The 23532-nt window shown below is 44.1% G+C and overlaps 1 protein-coding gene across 1 annotated transcript in view; it reads right to left on the bottom strand.

Moving 5' to 3' along the window:
- Nucleotides 1-565: 565 nt before the first annotated feature.
- The window catches only part of CCDC3 (coiled-coil domain containing 3), an 85826-nt gene continuing 62859 nt past the window's right edge, over nucleotides 566-23532 (bottom strand). Inside the window, exon 3 of the mRNA XM_016203906.2 lies at nucleotides 566-2567. Within this exon, the coding sequence (XP_016059392.2) occupies nucleotides 2292-2567 (276 nt within the window). The 3' untranslated portion in view covers nucleotides 566-2291. The remainder of the gene's footprint in view (nucleotides 2568-23532) is intronic.

Here is a 23532-nt window from a genome sequence, read left to right as displayed (position 1 = left end):
CTCAGTTGGTTGGGCATTGTCCCATACACCAAAAGGTTGCCAGTTCCATTCCTCATTAGGTCACATGCCCGGGTTATGGGCTCAATCCCCGGTAGGGGGCGTGTAGGAGGAAGCTGATCAATGTTTTGTTTTCACATGGATGTTTCTGTCTCTCCCTCTTCTTCCTTTCAAGAAAATCAATTTAAAAATCTTTTAAAAAAATTCCTACTAATACCATAAACAGGTGGCAAGGACTATGGTTAAGATGACAACACAGCGGATAACAGGGACCCGGGGAGTTCCCTTTGGTAACTGGTCTGAGGGTGCTTTTGATGACTTTGATTAATGAAGCTGCCGTCCCTTGTGAGGAGCAGGCCAGGATAGCTCTGCTTTTCTGCAGGTGTGCTGAGAGATGGAAACCCTGAGAGAGACAGGGTTAGGCCACATCCCAACAGGGGAAGCAGAGGAGGTTTCAGCTCAGTGTCCTAAATGCCCCAGGTGTTACTCACTCCCCCCCTCCCCCTCCCACGCCCCCAGAGGATCTAGTTGCCTTTTCAGGACAAATCTTGACATTTCCCTGGTCCAAAAAAAACCCATCACTTTACTGTTATGGCTGAAATATTGCTCATATTTATTGAAAAGGGAGAACATAGTGCAGATGTAGAGATCCAGCTTCCACAGTTCTGCAAACACCGACTGTGAATCACCCTTAGGCTTGTCATTCTCTTCAGTGAAAGCAAACCACCCTAAGGAAATATCCCCAGGAAGAAGAACCTAGAAGACGCACCTTCTGTTGTACCCCACTAGGAAGCATCCAGCTAATAAAGTGGTGGTAGAAGCTTGGAAATGAAGTGCCCATGAGCAAAAAGCTCCAATGCCATTCAGTCCAGGGCACAGAGTTGTACCTGAGGCAGGAGCCTGCCACCGAGATAAGTGGCACAAGACAAGTGGCACAAGGTCCACTCCCCACTGGTGAACAGTGGGATGGAAATCTCACAGTAACTGCAGTGGAGAAGACAGAATAATCAGGCCCTGTAGTGTCTTGGGTGCTCTGTGGGCAGCCAATCCCCCAGCGAAAGGCCAGAAGCTTCCATCTGGAAAAGCAGGGGAGGGAAACTTGGTTTGGAGGTCCAGCAATAGAGGGTAACCAAGAGAGGACGCTCAACTGACCTCTTACTAACACAACTGGGACTTGATCGAATGTGCCTAAGTCAAGAGCTCGAGTGTCAGGTACACTGAGCCCTCTACTTCTTAGTTGTAGGACTGTCTTTAAAGGTTTCTATCCCAAGGGGATGAAGCGTTTGATTGTGTACAGGTGCAGTCACGACAGGGGACTGCTGTACAAACACTGCTCCGGGGCGAGGTCAGTCCTGGTGGGTAGAAAGCGTCTGCATGAAGCCAGAGATTGAACACCTGGAACAAGCCCTTTGGGATCCTGGATGGGAATAAAGTAAGGTCACGTGATCCCAATAAGGAGGTGTCTTTTACAGAAGTCCACGGAGTATTGGGGCAGCTCACCTTAAATTTGGAAAAGTTGGAAGAAATTACTGAGCAAACAGTAAGTTAAAATTTAGAAGAGGCTGAGATACTACTGGGGGTTTTCCAACTTTGGAATGTGGCGTGATGAAACCTGACAGGCCCATAAAGGCCATGTCCCTCTTGATTAAAGCTGGTATTAGAAATTGGGTATACTTTCTCTTTCTAATGAACTGATGCCCAACCTAGTTCCCTTACCTTGCCAAGCTCATGAAGTCTAACGTGCCTCAGCTGTGAGAAAATGCTGGCTGGAGCAGGGACACCCTGCGCATGTTACTTATAGGCATCCTTGGGTGCTTGGCAAGGCCACCATCCTCCTTCCAAAGGTCTAGAAAATGAGACACCAGATGGTTCCATGATGTCACTCAGATCACACCTCAGAACTAGCAGTTGTTCTACAGCTTGGAGATGAGACCACACTGCCTTCTCTTCTGAAATAAAGGCCAAGCTCCTTGAAGTCTCATCTATCTAGAGAGTCTAAAATGTTCTTTCCCCAATATTTGCACTTTGCAGGCTGCTCCTGGAGGCTGAGGACAGGCCCTAGGCAAGCACACAGCTGCCAGGATCCTGCTACCTCTGGACTTCCAAGCCCCGTGTCTGGGACCAGGCCAGATAGGGACAGATTCCCCTTTAAACCAGCTAGACACTACCAAATGCATAGTAAAAATATCTTCTACAAGATCTGAAACATGTGCACGTCCACCACCGCCATCACTCCCCATTCCCTGGGGAGAGGCAAGCCCAGCAGTGCCGGCTGAGGCACCGTGGGGTTCCCGCTATCCCCGCAGGTAGGTGCTGCCTGCGGGCTCCCGGCCCAGGGCATTGATGTGCGGGAGGGCTCCCGCTGTGGCCGCCAGCTTCTCACTGAGCTTCTGGTTCACCAGTTCCAGGTGGCGGCCGTTCTTGCGCGCTTGTCGCAGAGACCTCTTGACCTTCTTCACCCGGTCCCGGAGCTGCCTGTTCCGCTTCTCCAGGGTGGCCACCTTCTGCTGCAGTTTCTTCACGTGGTCTTCCTCCTCAAACAGGGCCTTCTGCACCGAGGAGCACATGAGCTGCGGAGATAAATGCCGCGGAGGCAGAGACAGGTGAGTTTCAGGAAGCGGCCCTGGGTGCTGCCCAGTGCCCAGCGGCATGGACCCTGGTATCACCCAGAGCCCTTACTCTGCCCAGGACAAGGATGCCCCTCATGGCTCCTTCCTCAGTTTCACCCTGTGCATCCTGCCCTGAGCTCAAACACACACAGAGCCCCTCCTGTGCTTTCTATATTTGGGTTCCTTGGATAATCTTGTTTTACAAAGATACTCTAAACACTTGTCACTCCTATCAAACAGGAAAGAGCTTCAGTGAATCAAGAAATAGAAGATGAAAACCAGAGACAAAAATGCACGAAGAATATGGAAAGTTCACAAGAAAGGTGTTACAAATCTCTCTTAAACATAGGAAATGCATCTCAGCCACCCTCATAGTAAGATAAATGCAAATTAGAGCCACAATGAATTGCTACTTTTCAGACTGGTAAAATCAAACAGTCAGGATGTGGGAAATAGGCATCTCGTGTACTGTAGGTAGAGTAAACTGCTGTAAAAATCAATCTGGCTACATCTATCAAAATGAAAGCCTATATACCCTTTGATCTAGTAATTCCGGGCTTTATCTCATAGAAATACTCCCACATGTGCAAACTGCCACATGCTCAAATATATGACAGTATTATTTGTTATAAGATGATTGAGAAGTGATGTTAGCATCATGGTAGCTTAAGACATCCTTGTTTTTGTCCCACCCTCCAAAAACAACAGTTTGGCATCCATCCATGAACAAAAGGGCCTTCGTGGGAGCTGTGGGATTCAGCACCATACCAAGGGTCCCAGGAGGAGACTCACTCGCCCATGCATCAGACAGACCATGGTCCCTGCAGGTCCATGAACTTGCTCCAGCCCCTCTCAGGCAAAGGATCTCAGAGGAGATATACCAACGGCCAACAGGTACATGAAAAAGTATACATCATCACTAATCATCAAGGAAATGCAAATCAAAACCACAGAGAGGTATAGCCTCACTCCTTAGAATGGCTACCATCAAAAACACAAGCGATAGGTTATGGTGCAGAATGATGACACAGGAACATCCTGAACTCTCCTCCTTCCATGGACACACCAGATCTACAGCTACATACAGAACAGTTTCCTATGACAGAAACCCAATAGCTACATGAGTGATTCCTACATATCGGGTGAATGAGAAAAAATCCCACATTGAAATGGGAAAGAGAGGCTGAGACCCAAGGTTGTCATAAACCCCTGATGTGGTGACCCACAGCGGGAGGGACTCAACTCCCAGCTTTTCCCTGAGCACTGAAGGGTCTGAACCGCATGATGGGGGCTCCAACTTTTAAGACCTGCACCGGAGAGATGAATCTCCAAAGAAAGCCAGTGGGGCTGTGTCCATAGGCTACAGCAAGCTGAGAAGCAGTTCTTACAGGGCTCGCACATGGAATCACCCAGTACAGACTGAAAAGCATCCGGTCTTTCGGTGAAAGAGGCCTATTTGCTTATCTTAAAGCTTCAGCCTGAGACGCTTCTAATTAAGTGACACCTGAAGGCCTACCACAGTCTTCTCCAAGCACTGTGGACTCAGCCTTGCTCCAGGTCACAGGCACCACACATCTGGTGCCCCAGTGATTGTACCTAGGGGACACCCCCTTGATCACTTGGTTCTGGTGGCTATTGGGGCTCATGGTTGCAGATCCCATAGGACCGTAGAAAGTAGAGAAACAGTTCTTAACAGGCTGCCCCACTCAGGGCACAGTGGGGGCAATATTGTAGGCAACAGATTGAAACCATTTGTGATCTGGCACAGTGAGAACCCCAGGGCCTTCAAGCATATTAATAAGGTGCCCTCCTGAATTGTTACACCAGTGAAGTGGAGAAGTACTATGGGGAGGACATCTTTCGAGATTTTCTTTATTGTTGACAATGCTCCCAGACATCCTCCTTTTACTTACTGATCTTCATCCCAAGATCGAAGTGGTGTTTCTTCCTTCAAACGCAGAACCTCTTTGATGCAAACAATGGAGCAAGGAGTTATAGCAGCTTTTAAAGCCTATTCCCTGAGAAGGACCTTTGCCTAGGCCATTGCTGCCACTGAGGAAGACACTGATGCAATTCTCAAGGATCACCACCTCTATGACTGAATCAAGACCCTGGCTTGGGCTTGGAATGATCTGACCAAAGAGTGTATGAATGGTGTCTGGAAGAAGATACTCAAGGGATTCGTCCAAGATTTCAAAGCATCTGCCAAGGATGAGGAGCCTGCAAAAATCAGCAAGGCTATGGGTGAGGATGACACTGAGGAGCTCCTAGAGCTGGTTCCCAAGGAAGTGACTGATGGGGAGTTGTCGGAACTGGAACAGGAACACATAGCTGAAGAAGAGGCAGGAGCAAAGGAAACTGCAGGAGAAGCAAAGCAGAAGCCCCAAGAAAATGCACCGTGAAGGGCTTAGCAGAAGCTTGTGCAGCCCTCAAGAAGCTCCTTAAAATGTTTGAAAACATGGATCCCTCACACCGAAAGGTTTTCATTAATAGAGAGGAATGTTCATGTTGCGTCATCTATGATGAAAATCTATAATGAAAAAAAGAAACCAAGCAAACCACCCTGGACTTGTTTCTGAAAAGAGTGGCACCTCGCTCAAGCAGAGCCTCAGGCAGGCCCTCAGGAGGTGTTCCAGAAGGAGGCATTGTTGGTGCAGGAAAGGACAGCTCCCCAGTGTGATTGCCCCAGAAGACCTTCCAGTGGGACAAGGTGTGGAGGTGGGAGCCAGTGATATTGATGACCCTGACTCTGTGTAGGCCTAGGCTAATGTTTGGGTCTTCGTTTTTTAACAAAAAAGTTAAAAAGTTTTAAAAAAGTTTTAATAGAAAAATCTCATAAAGATATGAAGAAAATATTTTTGTTCATGCATGGAATAAATAATGAAAGAAATTGGTAAAAAAAGGAAAATATTTTTGTACAGCTATAAAATGTCTTTGTGCTTTAAGCTAAGTGTTATTACAAAAGAGCAAAGTTAAAAAGTTACAGTAAGCTAAGGTTTATTTAGAAAGAAAAATATGTTATAAGTTTAGTGCAGCCTAATGTTCAGTGTCTGTAACGTCTACAGGATGTACAGTGATGTCCTAGGCCTTCACATTCACTCACTGACACCCAGAGCAGCTTCCAGTCCTGCATGCTCCACACATGGTAAGTGCCCTACACAGGTGGACCGTTTCTTATCTTTTATACTGTATTTTTACTGTACCTTTTCTATGTTTAGATATGTATAGATACACAAATATTTACTACTGCATTGCATACTGTAGGGAATTGTAACACAATAACATGCTGTACAGGTTTGGAGCCTAGAAGTAATGGACATTTAGCCTGGGTGTGTAGTAGGCTATACCCTCTAGGTTTGTGTAAGTGCACTCTATGATGTTTGCACAATGACAGTATTGCTCATGACACATTTCTCAGAATGCATCCCTGTCCTTAAGTGATGCCTGACTGTAGTAAGGTGAAGACTTAATCACATACAAAGCCATTATGAAGGTTAAAAGATAAAAGTAGTAAAAATAACTATACCTACAATAATTTGTTAATAAATACATAAGATACAAAGATGTAAATTGTGACTTCAAAAACACAAAACAAAATGTAAGCCTCTTGGTAACCACAAAGCAAAAACCTATAGTAGATAAACAAAAGATAAAGAAGTCTTAATCATACACTAGGGAATAGCATCAAATCAGAAAGGAAGAACAGTTACAAAACAGCCAGAAAACAATTAACAGAAGGGCAATAAGTACCTACCTATCAGAAAGTACTTTGAATGTAAAGGGATTAAATTCTCCAATCAAAAGACACTGAATGGCTGAGATGATTAAAAAAAAACAGACCCAACTATATGCTGCCTATAAGAAACTCACTTCAGCCTTAAGTTTATACTCAGACTGAAAGTAAAGGGATAGAAAAAGACATTCCATGCACATGGAAACCAAAACAAACCTGGCGGAGCTACACTTACATCAGACAAATAGACTTTACAACAAAAACAAAGAAGGGCATTAAATAATGATGAAGGGATCAATCCAGCAAGAGGTTATAACATTTGTAAATATTCATGCACCCAATATAGCAGCACCTAAAGATACAGGCATGGGCAAAAGTAGGTTTACAGTTGTAATACAAGAATAAACTGTGTTTCGTGTACTCATAACTGTAAACCTACTTTTGAACACCCCTGTATAAAGCAAATATTAACACCCAAAGGGACCAATAGAAATATAGTAATAGTAGGGGGTTTAATAGCTTACAATGATCAATGTATAGATCATCCAGACAAAAGATCAATATGTAAACATTGATCTGAAGCCACACATTAGACTAGACGCACTTAAACAGACATATCTTGAATGTTCCATCCAAAAACTATAGTAGCCGTGGCTCAGTGGTTAGAGCATCAGGTCTTGGACTGAAGGGTCTCGAGTTTGATTCCAGTCAAGGGCACGTACCTTGGTTGCAGACTCGATCCTCAGCCCCCATCAGGGAGCATGAGGGAGGCAACCAGTCGATGTGTCTGTCACACACTGATGTTTCTCTCTCTCCCTCTCCCCCCCCCCCTTCTGTCTCTCTCAGTCCCTTCCACTTTCTCTAAAAAATCAATGGGGGGACAATGTCCTCAGGTGAGGATTAACAACAAAAAAGAAATGAAAGAGGAGATGTTAAACTGATACCACAGAAATGCAAAAGATCATAAGCGATTACTATGAACAATTACATGCCACAAATTGGACAACCGAAAAGAAATGGGTAAATTCCTAAATATACAACCTGCAAAGACTGAATCATGAAGAAACAAAGTCTGAACAGACCAATTACTAGCAAGGAGACTGAAACAGTAATCAAAAACCTCCCAAGCAACAAAGTCCACCAGACAGCTTCACTGGTGAACTCTACCAAACATTTAAAGAAGCATTAATACCAGTCATTCTTAAACTTCCAGAAAAATAGAAGAGGAAAAACACTTCCAAACTCATTTACAAGACCAGCATTACCCTGATACCAGGTGAAAATGGCACAAGGAAAGAAAATTAAGGCCAATATCCCTGATGAACATAGATGCCAAAATCCCCAACAAAATATTAGCAAACTGAATTTGGCAATACATGAAAAGTATCATACACCCTGACCAGTGGGGTTTATTCCAGGCATACAATGGTTCAACATCTGCAAATCAGTCAGTGAGATACACCACAAACAAATGAAGGACAAAAGTCATATGCTCCTCTCCATAGATGTAGAATGAGCATTCGACAAAATGGAACATCCATTTCAATAAAAACATCTGCCATCTTTAAAAGAATAAGGCAGTTTCATATGAAAGGCACAGTAGCAGTATCCAAGTTAGGTTGTTAACATGAAATCAAGGTACAGAACAGTGTGGATGGTGAGATATGAGAATGCAACATGTACACTCCATATGCATGTACTATCTTTGGAAAATATATTTAAAAACTGGGAAGGATAGCTCTGTCCAGAGAGCAGAGGGGACAGGGGTGAGAAGACTTATTTTTATTGCGTACCCTTTTGTAATTTCTGAATTTTGTACTATATGCTAGTATGTATTATTTTTTTAATTCTAGCCTCATCTCTCTCTCCTCCTACCCATTCTACATGCTACTATCAAGAATAAGGTTTCTAAAGTAAGGCTTGAGCTGCAGGTCACCTCTGCTTAGAAATATCCATCGATCCCCAACATCTCTGCAACACAGTGCACTGGAGAAGGGTCGCCTGCCTTGGTTCTGAGCACTGCCTCTTCCACCGAGGAGCAGTGTGACCTTGGCAAGCTTCTTGAACTCATGATGGTGGGGTCTCTGCTGCACCTGCCAGGCCCCCTTAGGGACTAAGGGAGCTGCTTCCCCGGCTTCCTGGAGTGCTGATGGCCCTCCGCTGCGTCTCTCTCCAGAAGCTGCCCCTGACTTGAGAGCTGCCTCGCTCCCGTCACACCTCCTTCCCCGCGGGGCCCACATCCAAGGACTGCATTGCAATCCAGCTTCTCCCTCTGCCCAATTCTAGCTCTTTCCTCTCCTTCCCTTCCCCTCCTCCTGTGTTGATCCCAGAAGCACTCAGTAAAGACAAAAACCTCCTGACACTACTCAGTTCGGTCTGCTTCCCAGAGAACCCAGCCTGCAGCTCTTGCTTTCCTCGTGTGTGCAGTGGGAGAATCATGGTCCCATCATATAGGGTTTTGCAAGGACTTAATAAGCGTTACTTCAAAGTACTCAGGAACCACACCCTGCAATGGTGTCTGAATGTATCACACCAAAATTCATGTTGAAATCCTAATGTCCAATGTGATGGTGTTCGGAAGTGGGGCCTTTGAGAGGTGATTAGGTCATCGGGGGAGAACCCCCATGAGTGAGATTAATGTCCTTACAAAAGACCCCACAGAGTTCCCTCATCCCTTCTTCTGCCACCTAAAGATAGGAAGTCTAAGACCTGGAAGAAAGCCCTTCCCTGACCGTGCTGGCACCCAGACCTTGGACTCTGGGCCTCTAGCACTGTGAAAAAATAAATTCTGTTTGTAAGCCACCCTGTCTGTGGAATTTTGTTACTGCAGCCTCAATGGACTAAGACATGTAAATGTTCGCCAAATGTTACTGCATCTTTTAAAATCCTTAACCTTTGCGATTAGACTTTGCCTGTCTTCAGTCTTATTTTTCATCCCTCTGCTCATCCACTTTATGCCAAAGCAGCCTGTCTCCTGGCTGTCCCCCAGTACATCCTGTTCTTTCCCTTCTCTGGGCCCCACCACTTTTCCTTCCTCCTGGAGACCGTCTCCCTCGCCTCTGTCTGGCAATGCTGTAACCATTCTGCGGGCACCTCCACTGCACTTTCCACAGGCCTCCACTTGTACATCACGTCTCCTGCTCCCGTGTGTCCACAGTGCCCCTACAGCATCCGTACAGTACACACCAAGCACCACGCAGCATCAGGTGTACACTCAGGGAAGGCAGCTCTGCCTGGTTCTTTGTAGCCTTGTCGCCCTGGCCGTTTTAGGCTTACAGTACAAAATCGGAATCAAGTTAAGTGTTCTCAAAATACCTGTCATTTAGTAAAGAGCTATGGCCTCTGGGGGCTGCCACTGTTCTGGGGGGAGACCACACACACAACACTGCACTCTTCTGGCCAAAACAAGCCCCCTCAAAAAGAAAGGAAGGGCACAGGAGGCTGGACAACTCATTACAGTTGACCCTCGCACAACACAGGGGTTAGGGGCACTGGCCCTGTGCAGTCAAAAATCTGAATATATCTTTTGATTCCCCCAAAACTTAGCTGTCTCTTGGTATCCACAGGGGATTGGTTCTAGGAGATGCCCAAATCCAGGGATGCTCAAGTCCCCTATATAAAATGTCATAGAACAATGCACACAGTGGGCCCTCCACATCCGCGGTTTCCCAAACACAGATCAAAAATAGTACAGATATTTATTTTTTTCATCTGCATATAAATGAGCCTGTGCAGTTCAAACCCATGTTCAAGGGTCACTGTATTTATCTATATAACTGAGGTTTAAAATGGCCAAATACCAGGCCAAACACTTTTTAGCCACTCTTTCACTAAGTCACTAAGAGTTATAGTTATTCTTCAATGAAGGACAGGGTGAAAGGCCAAGCAACGTCTTTTTTCATGGCTGTTCAAAGTTTGAAAGGCCAGAATCCAGTATGCTGGAACAGAGCATCAAAGAGAAGATTAAGTCATGTTTTATGAATCTCTTCAAAAGCTGCATTTTAAAATAATAAGTAGAAGCAAACAGTAGGATGCGACAAGATCTGTACTCTTGGGGGGACTTCAGTGATCACTTCCGAGACATCAGTGCTCTTCATACGCATCCCTTAGACCAAGGGGCCGGCTCTCCCCTAGTCTAGAGAAGCTACAGCAAGAGGACACCTTAGTGATGGCCCAAAGAAACCAAGACACAGCAAAAAGATGCCTGGAAGTGTGTATGTGTGGGGCTGGGGGCTGGCAGGGGGGAGTTGTTAACTTGGGTTGGATTGGATGACTGAAAATCTTAGTGAAATTTGTCATTCTCAATCCCCACAGCCACTCTTTGATAGGGGTAAGGTCTGAGTGGCAGCAGAAAGACACAGAAGGACTAGTAGTAACCTGTCCAGTGTCGCCAACAGTAAAGCTGTGCCCCACGGACCCTTAACCAAGCCTAAGGTCTTCATCTCCGCAGGGAAGTGGGCTGTGTCACAAGCAGGGAGACCCTAGGCCCTAGGAATAGAGGCTAACCCCATAATATGATGAAGTCTCTGTCAACAGTGTCTCAAGGAGGCCCCCTGAATCCTGACCACTTCAAAAGAAAATCCCTTTTCTTTTTCATCAAGAAAGCACTAATTTCTACACAAAAGCTTTTACTTTCAAATATGTGTGTTTCCTTAAGAAACTGTCCTTTCTCTGGAATACTTTCAATGGCATTAATCTCTTTAGAAAATTGCTTTTAAAATATATATGTATATAAAAGGTCAAGACATTACTTGCTCATTTAGCTTGTGGTATTTTTTAGTAAGCTGAGAAGAGGAAGAGAAAGGCCAGGCCAAGCTGAGACAGGTACTACCACATTTTCTTTGAAGAGGAACCCAAGAGAAACAAATGATCCCATCAGGTGGCCCAAAGCAATAGTTCCTAATGCCCAGCCCCTTCCTCAGGCCCCTCACACCAGTGCTGATGGGCTAAGGAGAAGCACACGCCTGTCAGATGTCTGAACACCCCCAGCAGTCGCCTGTAGCAGGTTTGTTTTTCCCAGCAAAGCTCCATGCCGCCCATGGGGTGCTCGCTGTAGGGTGGGTGAGAAGATTGTCTTAGGGAGCCTGCTCTTTTGTTCTCAGTAAGACAAAAGGTAGACTGGGATAACCATTCCTTATCTTTTTTAAAGAATACCTTTAAAAACTAATCAACAAATGTTTATTGTAGAGAAAAATTGTTTTAATTATGAAACAAAAAGAAGGAATTAAAGTCACCTAATTCTATTGCACAGAGGTACTGTTGACATTTTAATATCCTCTGCCTGGGATTGGCCTTAGGCATAGAGATAAGTATTTTAAACATAATTAGAATCATGCCATTATTGGATTTCCCATTTTACTGTGTCCCTTTGTCATTTTATCATGACTGTCTTCCAGACTTTAGCTTGTACACTTCCCTTGAGCATTGCACTGGAAGCTGGGGAGGCCGTCAGGTGGCTGTGCCTCGCCACCGTGAACTGCAAGACCGATCCCAGTTGATAATCCTCCTCCCATGGCCACGAGCCGACGGGGAAGGATGCTGAGACGGGCGTTTTTGCATCTGTGAGGCTGAGTGCTTTTAGTGTGGCCTTTTGGGGTGGGGGTGGGATTACCTGTCTCCAACAACAGGACACACCCGTGGAGAGTGTTTCACCTGTACCTTTACCTAAAACCCTGTGTGTTCTCTGGTCTCTCCAGGAAGCTTAGGTGCTGTGGGAAACATCCACAGTCAAGATCATGAAAGGTAAAGGAGCTGTATCTATGTTACCATATACAATCACCGCTAAATGATTTGTAAAGAAATCATTTCTAAACAGTTTCAGCTTCCGTATGTTCATTCATTCCAGCAAGAAGCATTTATTATTCCATGCCTGCACAGTGTGGTACAGAAAGTTTTCCTGAATTATTTGGTCATGTACCAGTAATCTCTGTACCTAGCTAAATAAAAAGTATATTACAAATTACTATTTCACAACAGAGCCTACCAAATGCTCACTGAGAGGATTCTTGCCTTCATGGCTGCTTTTGTCTTAAATAACCACCCATAAAGACAAGACAAAGTGTACTTTTTGAATTGTCAAAAATGAAGGGAGGAGAGTCCAACAGCAACAGCACAAACAGCTTGCCTTTTTAAACACTTTGTTCCTGTTCTTGGGATTTTAAAAAGGGAAGGAAAAAGGAGAGAACTAAAACCTAGAGCAGGGGTTAGCCAGCTATGGCCAAATGTAGCCCACCACCTGCTTTTGCAAATAAAGTTTTATTGGAACAAAGCCACGTTCATTTGTTTACATGCTGTCATGGCTACTCCATGCCACAGTGGCAGAGTTGAGTAGTTGCTACAAAGTCTGGTCCAAAAAGCTTAAAATATTTACTATCTGGCACTTTATAGGAAAAAAATCCCAAACCCTAACCTTGAGAGGGGCTCCAAGCAAATGGAGATGCCAAGGCAACAGCTGACAACTGGATGAGTTTGGAGGGAAAGAGCCGAAGAATGAAAGGAGGGTAAAGGGACAGGGAAAGCCCCTGGTGCCAGAGGCTCCCAGGCCCCTCGCCGACCCCGCCTCACCTCTTTCACACTACGTCCTGTGAAAACTTTGATTTGTGATTACTGCTTTTGGCTGCCAGGCCCTAGCTCAAGTTTTCAACAACCCCTGCCAGCAAGGATCCTTTCGACTCCATCTCAACCGACTGCTGCCAATTTCAACCCTCCAGATGGAAAGGAACAAAACAGCTCTTTCCAAAATGACAGGCAACAGTTTCAAAAATGCTTCCCCAGCGACACTGCAAACATAGGTTTCTAGAACCTACAAATGTGACCCATGAAGGTCAATGATCAGTGTGGACATAGGGGATCGGCTACTCTACACACGCACTTTGCCAGCTCTGCTAAGTTTACGTTGCACTGTTTTCTGACCCGGCCGAGGGCGAAGCCAAGATTCCTTCCCTTTGTGCGACTGGGGTGTTCAGGGGCGGGTGGAAAGCTCTCGGGCCTCAGGCCAAACGCTCCGCACCACCGTCTTCAGCCCCTCGGGACAGATGTGTGAGGAGGTGGGAGGCAGGGTCAAGTAGTGCAGAAGGGTTTCCTAATGGATTCAGCCCCACCAGGCTGGATGCCACCCAGAGCTACTGGAAAAGCTTCCCAACCACAGAAGCGACAGCAGGGCAGTTCTTCTGAGGACTCAGGAGAAAACCCTGAGATTCCTGTCACTGTATTTGACTTGGTAGCTGGTTCTCTGCTCCACCCAAAGTCCAAAGAGTTGTCTCCCTGTGCCAGGAGCCCAGCGGAAGGGAAGCAGGTGCCCAGGCAGGCTGTGGCTGGAGGGTAAGGGGAGTGAGAATGAGCTGGGAGCTGGGGTCAAGCAGGAAGTCCGGAGGCAGCTGGGCAGGAGTGCTCCTCCCGGCAGCACTGACCCCGCCGCGCCCCTCCCGCCACTTGGCCCCCGCAGGCAGGAGGCTATCCAGCATCTGGGGCAAGAGCAGGGGCAAAACTGTTGAGAATCAGGCAGTGCGATGCCATCCTGGCTCCCCCATCTGACATGGGGCCTTGCTTAAGTTAATGAAGCTGCCCTCGCTCAGTGTCCTCATTTATACGACAGGGATAATAATGCCTCTGCCATAGGTTTGCTTTGAAGATTAAATCAGATGATATATGTAATGATTTGACCTAGCACCTGGCATAGAGTGAACAATAAATGGAGTTTTTATTATTATTCATTCTGAGTTTGAGCTTTCCTGATCTAATTGCTACTCCCTGACTAAACTAGGCTGTCTCAGTGAGCTGCACCTTTGCATGTGTAGATAGGTCCTGCTTAGAAAATCTCTACTGACACACAGTCCTCACACTTTTATCCAACTCATGATATTCTATTTATTCTCCAAGTCTCAGTTCAAGAGTCACCTCCTCTTTGAAGCCTTCCCTGATTCCTCCAGGCAGAGCCACATGAACTCTTCCAATTCCATGTCAAATTTACTGCACTGTGCTCTGTTAACAAGTCCCACTCTCTCTTAGACCATAAGCCCATCTTTACAAGGATTCTATCTTTTTACCTTTGCATCCAGTACCTAGCACACAGTAAGCACTTAATAAATGAAGGGAGGGTTGCAGGTTGAAACAGAAATAAGTTCAATGACTTTAAAATGGGCAACAAATGGAAAAGCAGAAGCTACCTTTGGAAAGTGGGTGCTGGGTTCACCACGAACATTGTGAAGTCCTGTTTCCGAAGAAGAAAGTCAGTTTTGACTACCTGTTCTGGGAAGATCAGGAGCTGGCTTTCAATATTGCCGAAATTAGTGCATTTTTTTTCTGATACCCTCCCACAGCCCTGACTAAATTAGTTTGTATATCTCTGTACCAAATCCCACAAAAGTTGCAGGTCATGATGGAGATGAAAAGAGAGCACATTTTAGAGGGGTGATGCCAGATTACAGAAAACTTAGGTAAACTTAGGAGACAGGATCATGTCTCAGAGGTTGCAGCGAGGACGGAGGAAGGGGACAGATCTTCGACAGCAAAAGATGAATGGGGAATTGACCATCATTCAAACCAGGGAAGGCTGCACTGCCTTGGGCCAATTCCTGCTGTCACGGAAAGAAAGTTTTTTGGTTAAGTTCAGTTACAGAGAAATACATTTGTATCTTCAGATAAATCCACTACAAAGTGTTGCCCAAAGTGGGCTCTACATAGTACTCATCTCATGAGATGCTTGCACGGGGACAAAGGGGTTTTTCTAGTCAAAAAAAAGTTCAGAAATGCTGCATATTACGTCTCCCTCAGTTGTAATGTATTAACATGCCCACCACTGCACATTGGTCCTGACTTAAGCAAACCTCTGTGACTCTGTTTTACCCCAAATCTCATCTGACCATTGCAGAGCCCTCCAACAGACAACAGGAACTGATTACAAGCTGACAGATTTTTATTCTCTTGGCCTGGAGGCGGCCAGAGGCCCTGGCCAATCCGTTCAGCTATGGGCAGCCTGCTGCTTTTTCCCCAGAGAATTGTTTTCAATGTCCATAACAAAAATCTTACTGTTATAGTTGGAAATGACATAATGAGTCTAGGAGTTTAGTAACATTTAAAATAAGTTAATTTGAAGATATTTTAATCACCACTCGTCCAAAAACAATGAATGAATTTCTCACTGCGTCCCACTGCTCTCTCTCTATATTATTATTACCCAATTGTGTGCATGTAGGTCGCACTGACAGGAACTGAACTTGTCCCATTCTGTGGCATTTCCATCTAAGTTCTGAGCTCCTTGTGGGTGAATCTATCTCTCACCAGGGAGTTTTGCAAACATAATTTTCCGTTGTTTATAATGTAAAGAAGACGGGACGCACTATGCCATGGAATACTGATTCCAACTCACAACTTTTATAGACTGACTGAGGGGAGGAAATACTGAAACACAGATCCTTGGGGAAGCAGGCTGCTAGAGACCTCATTCAGAGCCCAGCATCTTCCGGGGTGCAGTAGAGAAAAGACTGCCAGGTAAAATGACAAGGAGGCTGTTTTCGTTTTCTAGGATTCCAGAAAATCAGCATCACGGCAGAGGGGCTCCTCCATCCAGTCCCAGTTCTGTCACTGATGAGCCAGTGAGCTTGCTGAGTCACAGTCCTCTCTGAACCTCAATCACAGCCTCTGAAAGACATCTCCCCACCTTGATACCTCTGAATGTTTGCCGAAAGCTGCTTTGGACATTTTAGTCCCTAGCTGGCAGTCACCGCCAGGGCTGGGATTCCCTCCCATGAAAACAGCAGGCAGGAAACAGGCCCGCTACAGACTTGCTGATGCGGAGATTCCCTTGGGAGGGACTGGTGCTGCTCAGGCTCACTGGAATCTCAGGGTTTTGTAAAGATCTGACTACTGGCCTTTTGATGTGTGTGCACTCAGCCTCCAGGGTATCTTGAGCTGAGAGAGAGGACGTATGAAAGGGCTGATGATGTAACCTCCTCTGCTAAACCCAGCAGTTGTCGGATGTGCTACCATTGGGGGTGGGGGCCAAGTTCATTCCTGCCCCAGACCTGGGTGTGCCACCCACTGCTGAGTGAGGTGCACTGAGCGACTGATTGGCTTTCTAAGCTCCATGCCTCGGGTCAGCGCTGTTGCCCCAGGAAACAGCAGTAGGTCATTAGCCAAGTCAAAGCTTCCACCTTGCCCTGTGGGCCTCTGAGCTTGATCCAGGGTGATCTCAAGGCAGTCCCCTCCGATCTCAGTTCATGCTAGTGAAGCGGCTGAGACTGGGAAGTCTGGACCATGGACCATGGGGGTCCACAAAGGAGGGGAAGCCTAGAGGAAAACTGACCCAGAGCCAACGCTGCTCTCTCTCCAACAGAACTGTTGGCCTGACCCCTCTCTGATCTGATATCCATTTCACTGGGGCCCTTCACAGTCATGGGTTCCACGTATTTGGGGTTCAGTCTCCAGCCCTTCTCCTGCAAGGGAAGCTAAGGCCCAGGCTCTATTTTACATCCTGATGTGTTTTTCTGGCATGGTCACCACTGGCTGAAAACTCCAAAGGGCTCCTGCCACCCGCCCTACTGGGGAATGTGATGGAGATTTACGAGCTGTGAGCGGGCTCCTGTTTACTTCGCAGGGACTGATGACTTGTCCACACAGCCACATCCAGGGCCTGACTCAGCTGAAAGTCTGTTTGGGAGAGTTTTTCAAACCCAGATACTGGCATTTCTGCTACTGAATTAAGAAGGGGGCCTACACATGCAAAAGAATGAGATGAGATTGCTATTTGACACCATACAAAAAAATTAACTCAAAGTGGACTAAAGGCTTAAATATAAGACCTGAAACAATAAAATACATAGAAGAAAATATAGGCACTAAACTTGTGGACCTTGGTCTCAGAGAGGCGTCTGTGAACTTGACCCCAAAAGCAAGTAAAAAGCAAAAATAAATGAATGGGACTATCTCAAACTAAAAAGCTGCACAGCAAAAGAAACATCAACAAAACAAAGGCAATCAGTAGGATGGGAGAAGATATTTGCAAACAACACCTCTGATAAAGGGCTAATTTCTAAAATATACAAATAACTCATACAACTCAACAACAACAAAATCCAATTAAAAAATGGGCAGAGGACCTGAACATATACTTCTCCTGAGAAGATATACAAATGGCCACGAGACATATGGAAAGATGCTCAACTTCCCTAGATACAAGAGAAATGCAAACCAAAGCCACAATGAAATACCGCCTCACATGGGTTAGAATGGCTATTAGCAATAAGAAAGAAATCAGTGTTGGCAAGGATGTGGAGAAAAAGAAACCTCCATTCACTGTTGGTAGGAATGTAAATTGGTGCAGCCACTATGGAAAACAGTATGGATGTCCCTCAAAAATTACCATATGACCCAGCAACCCCTCTTCTGGGTACCTACCTGAAAAATTTGAAAACACTTATTCGTAAAGATACATGTATCCCTATGTTTCTTGCAGCATTACTCACAGTAGCTAAGACATGGAAGCGACCTAAGTGTCCTTCGATGAATGAATGGGTAAAGAACATGCGGGGCATGCACACAATGGAATACTATGCAGCCAGAGGAAAGATGAAATACTGCCATTTACGGCGACGTGGACGGACCTTGAGAGTGTCATGCTGCGTGAAAAGCGTCAGATGGAAAAGCTCAAGAGCCATATGATTTCACTTGTCTGTGGGATATAAAACAGAAAGCAACAAAAGAGCAAACTCATAGACACCAGCGGGGAAAGTGATTGGAGACAGGCTTTGGGTAATGAGCACACAGCGCAATATACAGATGACGTGTTATAGAATTGTACACCTAGAACTTATATAGTGTTATTAACCAATGTTGCTGCAATAAATTTAATTTAAAAAGAAGAGAGCTGAGGGAGGGATTTAGTAGGAACTCGCTCTGAACCTAGTTCTGCCAGTGCTGGCTTGGCAGCTTTTTCCTTTTTTCACAAAAGAGAGACACTGATAATATTGTTCAGAATATGCATAGATTCACTTGGTAAATCTTAAAGCCACTAAATGTTAACTGTTATTCTTACATACTGCTGGGCTCTGTCGATAACCTCAAGTCCAGAATCAATTCTCAGTTAATATTTTATTAGGGAAAAATATTATTGAAAAACTTTTAAACAACAGATGACAAATGGATGCTAAAGCACTACAGTGACATGTTTCTGCCAACTTTCAGAGGCTGTCTTTTCTGGTTCGGTAACTGGCACAAGTCCTCACAAACTCGAAAGTTTCAATAACACGGCAAAATTTACACGTGAAGGCATTAGATTACAGAATCCCACACAGTGCAAGGTTATGACAAGACTCTGTGACAAATGAAAAATGGATATTAGCTGTGAATTATAAATAGGCCTTAATTCTTGTTCCATTTTACAAACAACCTAAGTTATTCCTAGCAACCTCTTCAACAATTTGCAGTTCCATCTTCCTGGGATGCTGTTCCATGATGCTGCATGGCAGGCTCATTCTCACCCTCTGTTGCCGATGTCACCTCCTCAAACATCTTTCCCTACCTCCCTCTGCATGGCCTTCCCTAATGACTATCTCAGCACTCTGCTTGGGCCCTAATAGCCTCAGGTTATCAGGTTTACTTATTAAAGGTTAATTGTCTTGCTTCTACTATACTATAAAACAATGTCTTTATCTCATTGTTACTGTTATGGCCCTACTGCCTAATAGAGTGCCTTACCCCAGTAAGTACTCAAAAGGGTGACTGTTAAATGAAATAATGAATTCTAAAAGTATCATATGCTAGTTACTTTAAAAATTGGACTACTGAAAAATAGGAAAAATAAAAAGTCACCTATCATTTCACCACTCAAAAACAATTTTCATTTCTTTTTTTACTGGCATGATTGTTTTAACCTGGTTATAAACACACTACTTTCAATTTTGCTTTTTTAATTTTTTGCTTTTTTCATTTACTTAGTCATACCTTTTGTCAGGCACACAGGCTGTTTCTGAATGTTGTACTCTTTTAAATAATGTAAGAGAAAATAAGACACCCTGCATTTTTCTTTATCAGAATTATTTCGTTAGGGTTGACACTTGGAAGTGAAATTATTAATTAGATTTAATAAACATTTCTAAGAATTTTGCTTTATGTTGCCAAATTGTTTTATAAAGCTATTATAATTTCATATTTATTTCTTTAATTTACTAGAATCTATTTGTGTATATGGTATGAGTATATAAATTTTTTCCAAATAGCAAATCAATGTACTCCCCACATTTTATTAAGTACCCCTTTTTTCCCCACAGATTATATAAACTCCTCCTCAGACTTCTGACTTATCCTTAAGTCTGATGGGACCTACTTCATCCTGTTTAGCTGTGGGTTAGTATACCAATCCCATGTTGCTTTTATTAAGTTAGTTTTAATATATGATAGGATATTCCTCTTTTTTAAAAATTTTTGGCCAAGTTTTTTAAATCTAGAAGGATTCTATAATAATCTTAAAATTATAGATGGAAACTATGCAGCTGTACACATATTTTGAATGGATCAAAAACTATAGACTAATAGTTGATGATGGCAATTTTAAAGATTAAGGTACATGCTTTTCTGATCTGTCTTCCTGCCCACCACTTTTTCTTATATACACTCTTGATTCTATCCTTGTCTTATTTCTAGTCAGGGAATAAAGCCATAAAATTTTATGTTTCATTCTGCATTTAACCTATAAAAGTTGTATTTTTCACTCTTCTCATTACCCATCTAGGAAAATATGCACAGATGTCCCTAGTGGGGACAAACAAGGATGGTCATTGCAGAATTGTTTATAAGATTAAAAAAGTAGAAACAATGTTCATGCCCTTCAAGAAGGGAACAGCTAATAAAAAAGCATGAAATCTTACCATTTGCGACAGCACAGGTATTATGCTAACTGAAATAAGACAGAAAAAGACAAGTACCATACGATTTCACTTATAAGTGGAATCTAAAGAACAAAATAAATGAACAAACAAACAGAAACGGACTCATACAGAAAACAGACTAATTTTTGCCAGAGGGAAGGAGGTTTAGGGGGCTGGATGAAAAAGGAAAAGGAATTAAGAAGTACAAATTGGTAGTTACAAAATAGTCATGGGGATGTACAGTACAGCATAGGAAATAAAGTTAATAATGTAGTAACAATATACAGTGTCAGGTGGATACTGGAAATATCAGGGGGACCACTTTGTAAAGTATATGATTATCTAACCACTATGCTGTACACCTGAAACTAATATAAAATAATATTGAATGTAAATTGTAATTGAAAAATAAATAATAAAATAAAAATTTTAACAAGGGTATGTTTAAATGACTACAGCCCATCCACCCTATGAAATACTAGGCAGAATTAAGAGATGAGGGGAAAGATCTCTTACATATAGACCAAATGGAGGGAAAAAAACCCACCAAGTTTTAGAACCATTCCTGTAGTATGATACCACTTATGAAAAAAAAGCCACAAAACTAGCATTAAAGATATGTATTTTATTGCCCAATTCAAATACTGTGAAGCTAATACTTTTGAGCTCTGTTTAGAATGAGTCATTGGATTTGAAAGTAAATGACAATCCTTTATTAATCTTCCTTTTCATGTCAGTTGTGTGTTTTTTCCCAATCACAGTTTACATTCAATACAAAACTATTTGATAAGGGTGCACATGCCCTGGTCAGAGTCTTGAAGCATCTTTACCGTCAGCATGCTCATCTCTGGGGCAGGTCTGAGACTGAGAGTACAAAGGAAGCTGTGTTTTTATTTGTAATGCTTACATTTTTGCACAGATAATATATTCACACCTGTTTTTCTCACACAATTAGAAATTAATAAATAGTTTAAAAGCCATTCTCTTTGAAGGGATTATTGGCTCAGGGATTCCATTCCTCTTGCGTGCGCCTTGGTGCCACAGGCCACTCAGTTCCTTCTGCAGGTGCTCAGCACAAACTCAGCCCCCACAGAGCACCTGGGTTATTAGTACAGGCACTTGGCCTCCAGGGAGATGTGCTATGACTAAGTCCTGGCCCTGCAGGAGTCACAAGGACTTGTAGATGCCATTTTAGGTAAGAAAAGCCAAGCTTAGGGATGGGACAAGCTCAGGGACTGGCACTGACTCAATCCAGGCACAAGCAGAATCTAGGCTTCCCAACCAGCCTCCCACAGGAGCAGCTGCTAAGCATGCTAACTGCCTGGGGACATCAAATGTAGACATGACCATCAGAGCTGTTCACGGTTGTGGGAGGGTGTAGTCATTCACCCAATGCATTAAGATCCTCAAACTTGGGACTTGATCTTCACTATATCCTGGCATTGGAGAAAGAATGACAACTACCATTAACTGAGCGTTTACTACATGCCAGGCACTGTACTAGGCATTTTGGACATATTCTATTATTAAATGCTGACAACACCCACGCTGTGGTTGTACTATGCTCCCTATTTTAGAGATTATGACAATGAAGCTCAGAGAGCTGAAGTAACTTGCCAAACACTCCATGGTACATGATGGAGCTTGAACTTGAAATCAGACCATCTATCTGAAAAGGTTGTGCCCCCCTGTTGTTAAACTCTGTGATGGAGAGATTAAAGATAGCAGTGGACTGAGTGGAAGCTACACTGACACTCTCCCGGGACCAAACTGGAATTATAACTAAAATATAGAAAAACCATTCTGAATAATCAACTGCAACTGAAGATGAGCTGGAGAACACCCCCATACCCAAGGAGGAAAAGTGGAGACCACACAGAGACTGGTAGGAAGTGTGGAGGCATGAGGGGGCTGGCTGGGTTCCCACAGGCAGCAGCTGAAGTTCCAGAGGGATCTCAGCTGTGGGGGGTTCCCACTGAGGACTCTGGGGCCTAAACCCCAGGCTGGGCTTCCTAGCCAAGAGCACCAGAACTGAGAAAGGTACCCACATAACATCTGGCTGTGACAAGCAGTGAGGTTTCTGTCTGCCAGGGAGAGACAGCTAGAAATGCAGGCACCCTCTTAAAGAGCCAATGCACAAAGTTTTGTGTGCAGCCACTCACCTGGGGCTCCAGCAGAGGGAGGAAAGAGTGGACTGGAGCTGTGGAGAATCTAGAGTTGTGGGCTCTGGAGACAGAGCTCAGAGGGTACCCCTCTAGATTCCTGTGCTGAATCACTCCCCCATACTGCAGAAGATATCTTTCACAGGCAGACATTTACCTTCCAAGCAGCTTTTCTCTGAGGGGGAAGCAATTGTCCCACCCTGCTGGAAAACCTCTCCCCTTACCCTTTGGAGTTTTTGCAGCATGAGGCTCATTAAGAAAACCAGATTAATCAGCCTACAGGCAGAGGCTGGTCTGAGTGACTTGAGTTTTTTCTTGATCTGCTTCTGGACCCGGGCCTTGGAAAAGCAGACGTTGATGTGCATACTGGTCCTGTCCAAACACACCCAGCCCCAACAGAGGGGACCTCAAGCCACGGGTTGTTGATAGCTCCAAACAGGGTACTCAAGGCCAGTCACAAACAGCATCTGACATTGGCCGGCATCAGAGACCTTCCAAAAAGACTGAGAGTCCTAGCAGATCTACCTACTACATAGAAACAAACGCAAACAGGCAGCCAAAATGGGGAGACTAAAAAACAAGCCCCAAATGAAAGAACAAGAGAAGTCTCCAGAAAAAGAGCTAAATGAAATGGAAATAAGCAATCTCTCAGATAAAGAGTTCAGAATACTGATTGTAAGGATGCTCAACAGCATGAAAAAGATATGGAAACTATGAAAAAAAAAAAAAGTCAGAAATGAAGAATGACATAGCAAAAGTAAAGAATACATTGGAGGGAATAAACAGCAGATTAGAGGAAGCTGAGGATCAGATCAGCAAATTAGAAGACAGGGTAGAAAAAGTCGCTCAATCAGAGATCCAAAAAGAAAAAACAATTAAAAAACAGGAGGACAGTCTAAGGGAGCTGTGGAACAACATGAAATGTAACAATATTTACATCATAGGAGTGCCAGAGGAGGTCAAAAGTAAGCAAGGGTTAGAGAATCTGTTTGAAGAAATAATGGCAGAAAACTTCCCTAGCCTGGTCAAGGAAAAAGTCACACAAGTTCAGGAGGCACAGAGAGTCCCAAGCAAGAAGAATCCAAATAGGCCCATGCCCAGATACATCATAATTAAAATGCCAAAAATTCAAGACAAAGAGAATCTTAAAGGCAGCAAGAGAAAAGCAA

This window comes from Miniopterus natalensis, chromosome 1 (genome assembly GCF_054644295.1).
Source record: "Miniopterus natalensis isolate mMinNat1 chromosome 1, mMinNat1.hap1, whole genome shotgun sequence".
In the NCBI taxonomy this organism is placed as follows: Eukaryota; Metazoa; Chordata; class Mammalia; order Chiroptera; family Miniopteridae; genus Miniopterus; species Miniopterus natalensis.
The sequence above is the reverse complement of the archived record's forward strand: the minus strand, read 5'-3'. Positions and strand labels throughout refer to the sequence as shown.